General features: G+C 27.8%; 1 protein-coding gene across 1 annotated transcript; it reads right to left on the reverse strand.

Moving 5' to 3' along the window:
• Positions 1 to 1,043: 1,043 nt before the first annotated feature.
• On the reverse strand, positions 1,044 to 5,898 carry LOC100169427 (histone deacetylase 3). Its single transcript, XM_001951236.5, has 3 exons — positions 4,918 to 5,898; positions 3,839 to 4,026; positions 1,044 to 3,315 (listed from the first exon to the last, which is right to left on the reverse strand). The coding sequence occupies exons 1-3, from the start codon at positions 5,620 to 5,622 to the stop codon at positions 2,907 to 2,909; spliced, it is 1,302 nt and encodes a 433-aa protein (XP_001951271.1). The 5' UTR covers positions 5,623 to 5,898; the 3' UTR covers positions 1,044 to 2,906.
• Positions 5,899 to 9,862: the final 3,964 nt, after the last annotated feature.

Raw genomic sequence — 9,862 nt, forward strand, 5'->3', positions numbered from 1 at the left:
ATCGATTTTTCACAAAATTGAATTTGGTTTTTGGTGTAACTTTAAAAAAATTACCGTAGATACATGAAATTTTGACTGAATGTTTAAATTAGCATTGTCTATACACCATAACATTTTCAAAATATTTTGACTTATTTTGAGCTCTTTACGGACATTTTCATTTTCCATTTGTTTTTAGTTTTTTTTCTAAAAATATCAATAAAATTTTATTTGTTGATTAAAAAAGCTTGAAAACTTAATAAAAGGCTCCTAATATATTGTTTCAAAAGCAGATGAAAAATATTAAAAATCTTTAGTCACAGTTTTTTTTTATAAGCATTTAAAGTTCAAAAATTGACAAAATATGGAAAAATCACGAAAATTAGCAAATTATTTTGAGTTAAGAATTCGTAAAAATTTTTCTTTTTAAATCTAAGATTTTAAAATGTAATACAAGATTCCTTATAAGATTATCTACCTTTATCAAACAAAAAATATCTATAAGAAGTCATAAGAATATAATATAAAAAAAAATATATATTATCAAAAACATTATAGAAAAATAACGTTTTTAAAAACGTAATAATCAAAAACGTTAAACAAAAACGATATTTTCGCAGGTAGACCGCAATCTGGGGTAGAGCGCATACGACAAGATAGCCGGTATATCGTAAAACTATATCAAGACCAACTAATGGCGATTGGTGACTAAAGACTTAAAAGTGTAAGCATTAATATTATGTTAATATAACAATTTCTAAATTAACAACACAATTGGTGCAAATAAAAATAAACAAGTTAAAATTTATACTCTAACAATTGTAGCAGACAAAACAAATTACCTATTGAAATAAATAATAATGAATATCATAAAACTATATCAAGACCAACTAATGGCGATTGGTGACTAAAGACTTAAAAGTGTAAGCATTAATATTATGTTAATATAACAATTTCTAAATTAACAACACAATTGGTGCAAACAAAAATAAACAAGTTAAAATTTATACTCTAACAATTGTAGCAGACAAAACAAATTACCTATTGAAATAAATAATAATAAATAATAGGTACCACATAATGTTTTATTTAAATCAGAATAGATGCAGAGTTCCAGAAAAATTAAATGCAGAGTTATTGTCTCTTTAACAGAATAATATACCTAATGCTTTTTGAGTTGTACCCTCACATTTTACTTTTAATGTAGATACGCCATAAATTCATAACTACGATACATTTAATACAGCTTATAAAATATTTTTGCAACAAAAATACCTACAAAATTATACAAGCTTATAATTCAAATAATAGAATGTAAATAAATTATAGAAAAATTATATTTTACTAGGTATCCTACAAGTAATGATACTTTATATACAATGTATACATTGAAATAATACAAATAAATAGATACATGATTTATGATTTATTTAAATTATTTTTCAAGTAAAAAAAAAATTAATTATTACATCTAATATATTATAAAAAAAACTAGTTCAATTTTCTTATACAATTTGAGAGAGTAAAAAATTATGAATGTATCTTAACCCATTAAAAGATCTATTTCATATTTAAATATTAAAAATGGATTTTGACATAATAAATACTGACAGATATTTTAAAACAATTAAATATTTTTAAAAAAATGTATAGATATGATGCTGTCAAGTATTCATCATTGTAGAGTTTCAAGTAAATTTTTTTAAAGGGAGTAATAAGTCAAAATCAAGAACTAAACAATATAATGAAAATTTAATAAGTAAAAAATCAAGGTAATCAAATCAGTCTCTGATGGTCGACACTCTAAAACAATAACAGTCAATTAAATTCTGACCTCCAAAATTGGAAAATATGGAATTATCTGAAGGATATATTAAAATTATAACAATTACACCAATTAAAACTACCCAAGCAAATGTCAAAAATGAGAGATTTAGCGAGTAAAACACCGGATATATTATATTATAATACTCTTAAATGTATAATGTTACAACAAAATAATGAAATTTTAATTTCTACACCAATTACATCAACAAAAACTACAAAACAATCAGCAGTTCTACCAACAATTTTGGAACAGTCAAAATTATAATCAAATAAATAAGCAAATGTTTACCGTAAAATAGAATTCATGACAAAAAGAAACATCAACATAAATCCTATAATACCAGATAAACCATCTTGTGCAGGTATTGGTCTTAGTACTAATGATTCAGCTTATACAAATATGAGAAACATTTACATACTTCAAAATGATTATAATAATATGTTTCTAAATTATCAAAATGAGCAACAAGGGCTTAAGATAACCGATTAAGTTTTAAATTTTTGGGAAAGAAGCCGTGGGACATTTTCCTAACAATTTTACTCAGTCAGACTAAAGTAAACTAGTCTTATTTATGAATACAAATATTATACATTTATACAATATATTACATTATAATACTAACAATCCATTGAAACAATTATTTACAGGTGATGTACAAAGCATGCTTTCAAACAATAATTAGGAGTGTTAATAATTTTCATTACTAAACTAAGAATTACTTAGCAATGCTTTGTTAATCATATTGTATATTTAATATAATTAATTGTTTCCTTTACATTTACAAGGTACAATAATTTGATTTTTATTTTTAATGTAGAACTATACACATTGTATAATTATGAAAAAAAAAAATATTCCATAATCATGTTTTTATAACATACAAAAATATACCTTATAACTTTATAAGGTAAGACACACACATATAAGATAATTATTATTTTTTTTTTATCTCTTAATGTAAAAATTTTAAAAACGAATGTGTTTGAATACTAAACATTTTTTCTCAATTTATTAAAATGTTTACCCTGATCCGTTTGAGTATATTTACATTTAAAACAAATATTGAAAATAATATCAAGAGTATTATTAAGTAATCAATTTATCTAGTTTCATCAAAATCCTGATCTTTGTCATCTTGATAAAATTCATTTGGTGCATCAACTCTCCGATCAAGTTCAACCTGTGATTGTCTAACATCTGGATCAACTTCATCTAAAGCAATAGCATTAAATTCCTCTGTAGGAAGTGCATCACCAGGTACATTTTGAATTTGTACACTTGGCGAGTGCTGTACCATTTTTAGGTTATCATAGGTATGTTTAACAATAAGTTCCAAGTATTGTTTACTGTTGGCATTTTCTTGTCGTGTCACAACTTCAGGGTGTAATAAAAAGTCGGGAGCAAAATAGTCACGATACTCATGTTCAGGAATTGTATTACTAATTTCTTCATCAATTAAAAGAGATGTTTCATATGTCCAACACCGTGCAACATTTCTTAAAGTATACCTAAATTCAGATAATGATACATTATAATATACATAATTTAATATAACAATTACATTGATGTTTATAATAAGATAGTAGGGGTGGGGGGAAGTGCCATACTCAGATATTCCTATTAGAATGAAAAATCATTTTTTATTCTATTAATGGAAATAAATACAAATAAAAAAAAAATTGATTTATTGGTAGGTATGCATATTTAATGATTTTGAACTAATTAGGTCAATAAGTAAGGGAGAATAATGTATAGTTAGAATTGTTGAGTCTTGGGCATGACTAAAAATATTATTTTTTATCAAACAATGATAATAAAAAAATATGTCCCGTAAAATAGAAATATAACATAAATTGTAACCATCTAATTAAAAATAAATATTAAGTCTTATCAAAATAATTATAAAATGTAAATTATGCCTACATTAATTACCCGATTAATTGAATTGTATATTTTCATCAGTATTTTATTAAAATATTAAACATATTTTTATATTATTAGTAACTTATGAGTTAAGATAGATGTACTTACCCTCCACCACCAACTGTTAAAAGAGGTACATTTAAATCTTTAATGAATTTAACACATTCGCCGTGTCCTTTAGTACTCAGATTAAAACAACCCAAACGATCACCATTTAATGAATCTGCGCCACACTGAAGAACAATTGCTGTAGGTTGGTAAAGATCCATCACATGTTGAATTACAGGTTTAAACACCTAAAATAATAAAGTTTATTTAAAAAAAATTAATGAATTTAACTTGTTGAACATAGGTAATATTATTTATTTCATGAAGGGAATATATTTGATGTATATAGGTATTTGTCATAGCTTTTATAACGTTTTTTTTTAATGAGAACATGTAAACATTTGGGTAATATCTGACACACTCAAACTTATATTTTTGCAGCAGTTAAAAAGTTGTCAATGCTTTTACAACTTATAAAAGGTATAAAAAATATCTGTCCTTTAAAACCAAATATAGTCAAATATTAAACATAATATTATGCAACTTTAAAATGTACCTATACTTCATAATTTTATTATTTATAACGAAGATTAACTGAAAGAAACTCAAATATTTCCTATGGACGTCTAACATTTTAATGTATTCACAATCTACATAATTTTATATGTACCTAACTACCTAAGTAATGTTAATATTTTGTTTTTTTCTCATGTAATGATATGAAATAAATCATATCAACTAAATTTTTTAAAATTATTTTAATATAGCTACAGAAATTATTACTCTACAGATCACATTGAATTCATATCAAAAAAATAGTGTGTGAAAAAACTATGTGAGAAGATACTTTAATATGAAAATTTTTAAGACTTGTGACGGTAATTATAATTGAAATATCAAAAAGTGTTGATTTTAACTTGAAGAACGATATAAATCATTAAATTATGTTAGGTAGTTCTACAAAGTGCTATATATTATAATACCCAATATTTCTCAGTGATTGATAAAAAAATTTATAGGTAGGTATAAGCAACAAATTCTATGTCTTAATAATTATAAGTATTTTAAAATCTCATAATTAACAGTTTTTTTAGAAATGTACCTAATAATTATTTTTAGTTTTATTTTATTTTACATACTTGTGAATAGCTAAAATCATCAATCCCTTCTTTTAAAGGGACATTTACAGAATAATATCTTCCAACATCTGCTCCAATCTCGTACATGTCACCAGTACCAGGGAAAAACCAGTTGCCATACTTATGAAAAGATACAGTCATTACACGATCTGTCAAATAGAACGCTTCTTGGACACCATCACCGTGATGTACGTCAATATCAATATATAAAACTCTTGGATGATATTTTAATAGTTCCAAAATAGCAATCACAATATCATTTACGTAACAAAATCCAGATGCTTCAAACTTTTTGGCATGATGAAGACCACCCGACCAGTTTATGGCAATATCACAACAGTTTTTGTTTAGTTTCATTGCCCCGTCTAGTGAAGCGCCCGTATACATGGAACAAAAATCATATAGACCTTCGAATACGGGACAGTCTTCGCCCACATTAAAATGATTCAAGTATTTGCTGTACGTGGTCAAGTTCTGTGGCGTTACCCTTTGGAGGAATTCAATGTACTCATCGTGATGGAACCGGCACATGTCGTGAGCACTAGCACGGTAAGGACGATAGATTTTCATTTTATTGTAGAGACCATAGTTCAATACCAAACTGTGTATGACCGACAAACGGTGTGGCTTCATGGGGTGTGCAGGCCCATAGTGGAAATTGCCCACGTCGGGGTTGTAAAAGTAAAACACACGCTTATTAGACATATCGATGGCAGTATTAGAACATTTCAAAAATCGTAGATAACACAGTGACTGGCTCTAAGACGATCGTATAATTCAAGCGCATTTCACTTGAATTTAAATTAATGTAAAATAAATATAATATTCTTTCAAGTACCTACCCATCAGACATCAGTAATTAATGATTAATAATTATTTTGCTTTAGTAAACACCACGGAATAAGATAGAAACAAAATAATAATCTCACGAGCAACGACAACAACAAAGTACAAATCGCAGTCCCGCTTCTGCATCGACGGAATTCTAGGTTCGGATGTTAGTAACAGTAAACAGATAATATGGGCTGATACTGTTTGCAATTGGTTCGCAAAATGTTGGTAGGTACTTCGCCCGGTACCCGGTGGATCACTGCCATAGAACCATACAATTTCTTGTCCGCCATTTTGAGCGTGGTGTCAACTGTCCGCGGACAAAGTCACAAAGAGAATGTCTACTACTAGCTACTGGCTACTAAGAATTAAGATAAAATTAATTCGTGCTGGCTACTCGATACTCTTCTAGTTCTGTGTCTGTCTCATGACTAAATAATTTATACTCTTAGTATAATCTTGTGTAATATAAGACATCGCCCGACGCTCGTCGCTCTACGCAATTTCCAATCGGCCTTTTATAATCCCATCAATGTTATTAGTTTTCATTGTAGCTAATGTTTTTCAATAAATCCAAAAGAAAGAGGTCAAGATATAATAATGATTAGTACTTAATAGATTATTTATTATAATATATTTTAACTCTGAAAGTCTGAACTGTTTGCCGTAGGTAACCCATTATAGGTAAGCTCCTATACCTATCAAGAAACCTGTTTTACCTATTATGTTTAAATAAAAATTACGAAATAGTTTTACAACTAACGTTCGGTAAAAGAGGGTATAAATGTAGAATATAAACATTTTATTTATAAAAATGGATAAAAAAAATTTAAAAGGATTCAAAAATAAAAAAGTGGATAGTGGAAGATTGTTCATCGTCCTTTCGGTCTTCGGACAGGATAATGTATTATTACAGTATTTGATTTGAATGCAATGATTACATTTAGGTAATTCGATAAAACACGATTTTGAGCGGACGAAAAAAAATGTATATGAATCATAAATATGTTTAATAAAACAAGTAACCATTAATATTTATTGTATACAATATACCTAGTGGGAAACAGGTAATTTTTAAATTTTATTCGTTTCTATGGTGATAAACGAATCGTTAGAAAAAAAAAGGTTTGAAAAATGTTCGTGATTTTTCCCGTGGCGTTAAAAAACTATTAAGAAAATCTACCTCACTAAAGTACCATCTTGATCCAATTTGCTAAAAGATAAGATACTATATGTTGAAATCGAAGCACTCCTTCTCGTAGAATTTTATTTACAGGATAAAAAAAAAAACATCGTAAATCCACTAGCTTCTCCGCTCAGAATCTAAAACTTAAATTGCTTTCTTTATAGGTAGTTATTTTTCTTAGGCATTTAACAAATACAATTTTGTTGACACTACAATATTCATAGTAGGTAAACAATTTATTATGTAGGTATATATTCTCTCGTTTCAAATTTTACTTGATATTACATTTACAAGGCGTCAAGGCCTTTGTTATTCGTAGGTATACAATATATACGTTTTTAAGGGATTATGTGTTGGCAATATCTTAAAGGTTTTTGTGTTGCTTACATTTATGTGAACAAAAAAAATAATAGTAGGTACATATTTATCAATTATTGCTAGGTATAATAGCGTACGAGAGACAGAGTTATAGTATTGTTTTATGCGGACCGTCAGCGATCCAAAAGATGATGATTTGAATTTAAGTCAATTTCAATAGTTAAATGATTTACAGTAGTTTATTTCCAGTAATTATAAATTGTACAGTAGTCATTAATATTATAAAATTGATAACATATTACCATCACAGATTGCAAAATTGTATTTATTTAAAATTTAAAATTGTTGACAATTAAAATATTTCTAATTTAATTTTTAAAAAATATGTTTCTGTTTTTTATCATAATATAAATATGATATGTGCCTTAAATAGTGGGTGATTATGAGTAAGAAAATTAAAGTATGTAACATTTTAATTATTTCTTCCATCAGAGTTCAGGTTTCTTAATTTTTATTGACTTGGCCCACCCTGCCACAAATGTCTGCGCACGCCTATGTGAACAAAACAAAACTTACAATAGCAAGTGTCCACAGTGATAGATATCTCTAAATAGACAAACATATTACTTTAATGAATTGTTGTGCCGGTGCTAATGTCAAAAATACTCTTCACGAGTATGATCCTGTCCAGTGTACTATAGAAATGTAGAATAGCGGTTCTCAACATATTTAGTATCCGTGTACCACTTATCACAGTTTGAAAATTGTCATGTACCTACCAGTTGACTAAATACCTAACGTTTTGTTTTTGCTTATCAAAAATGTATAGATATATACCTCAGTGGCCTAGCCAGGATTTTTTTCGGTGGGGGGGGGGGGTTTCTGATAAACTTTTACACATAAAATACATACTGGCACAGATAGATAGCTGAAAAGTGTTAATACATATAGGTACAGTGGCGTGCTCAGGTGGGGGGAAGGTTATGGGTTATATCCCCCCCCCTATTGTCTTTTTTTGCCAACCTACAGATAACCACTTATTAGTTATTAGTTATTACAGCTGTTTAGAGTCATTAATTGTTTATTTGTTATTAATTTTATTCGTTGAGTCAACAAGCTTGAAATTTAATACGAGGCTCTTAATATATTCTTACAATAGCAATTGAAAAATATATAAATACAGTCACAATTTTTTTTTATAAGCATTTAGTTCGATTTATCATATAGCGACTTTCTTATATTGTATTTTTTTTTTATATATAATATATAACAGTACATTTTTATTTCTTTAATCAAAAAGCATGAAAATATAATACACGGCCCCTAATATATTTTTACAATAGCAGAAAAATATTAAAAATACATATTATGCGCAATTTTTTTTATAAATATTTAAAGTTTTAATTTCGACAAAATTTATCAAACTTAAAATTTAAAATGCGGGTAAGTGGATGCCACTCTGCTGTATGTTACAAGTGGGTCAATGTATAATGGATTGTATTAAACTTGAATTCAATGATATATGATAATTTGTATCCAGGATAAAAAAATAAATAAAAACCAATGTAAAACCATTTGCTTCTAAAATGATTTAGTAGTTAAAAATGTACCTATATATATTAGGTGCTGCTGCAGCCCCCCCCCCTTACTTTGCCACTGATATACCTACGTTACCTATTTTACATATATGAAATTTTATTTTATTCAGTGCAATATATCGTAGCACATGTATTTTCATAAGTCTTAGACCAATAAGCATCTAATTACATATACTTCGGAATGTCCGATTTTAATTTTCTATACATGTATTAACTCTTTGACAAAATAACTAGGCTTTTTAGGAAGACGATTATCAATTATCAATTTTATATGAACATTTTTTTTTTCAAAATTCTATGAAATAATTGCACTACATTTGCATTTATTTTGGGCCACATCTAGTTTTTAAATCAAACAAGTGATTTCTAAATAATTTCTTTATTTTGTAGTTTTTATAGTTGCGTGCGTGCGTGTGACAGTTGCATTCGGCAGTGTTTGCCCTACGCAAGATTACAGCGATTCTCGGGAACACACTAATTTTCATTTACAACTAATGTCAATTGCCTAAATATTACTCCTTTAAACATTACTCGATGAAGCCCCCTTAAGAGGCCTCGCTACGGTCATTATTTAAGGGGCAACATTTAGGCAATTTCTAATCTTGTCATAGCCGCCTGGGATCTAAATGTTAGCTGTAAATGATTATTAGTGTGAGTGAAATTAAATGTGGGTATCCTCTCTCATACGCGCACGTACATGTCAATAACTCGATAACCATTACCATTTCACTATATGAATTTTACAAAAACATACATTTGTTTTGACAAAATTAAAGTTAGTTAACGTTGTCTGATTTTAATTCTGACAAAAATTTGAGTTCAGCAGAAAAATGTCTGTAGATCGTACGAAACATTTTCCGTTTTTAATATTAATTTTAATTTTGATTCGAAAAAGTTGATATTTTCAAGTTTTCAATAACTAATTTCAATTTTGTCATTACTTTAGGTCTTTTTTGTCTAAAATTGACGGCAGTAGCGAGGCCCCTTAAAATGTTTCCTACGATCTACAGAC

The sequence above is a fragment of the Acyrthosiphon pisum genome, chromosome A1 (genome assembly GCF_005508785.2).
Source record: "Acyrthosiphon pisum isolate AL4f chromosome A1, pea_aphid_22Mar2018_4r6ur, whole genome shotgun sequence".
Taxonomy (NCBI): Eukaryota; Metazoa; Arthropoda; class Insecta; order Hemiptera; family Aphididae; genus Acyrthosiphon; species Acyrthosiphon pisum.

What these genes read in the sequence shown, in the direction of transcription:
- LOC100169427 (XM_001951236.5), bottom strand. Translation starts at nt 5,622, where the DNA reads ATGTCTAATAAGCGTGTGTTTTACTTTTACAACCCCGACGTGGGCAAT. An exon ending in ATGATTTTAGCTATTCACAA is followed by an intron (nt 4,027 to 4,917) that starts GTATGTAAAATA and finishes TTATTATTTTAG; the next exon opens with GTGTTTAAACCTGTAATTCA. An exon ending in TTAACAGTTGGTGGTGGAGG is followed by an intron (nt 3,316 to 3,838) that starts GTAAGTACATCT and finishes ATCTGAATTTAG; the next exon opens with GTATACTTTAAGAAATGTTG.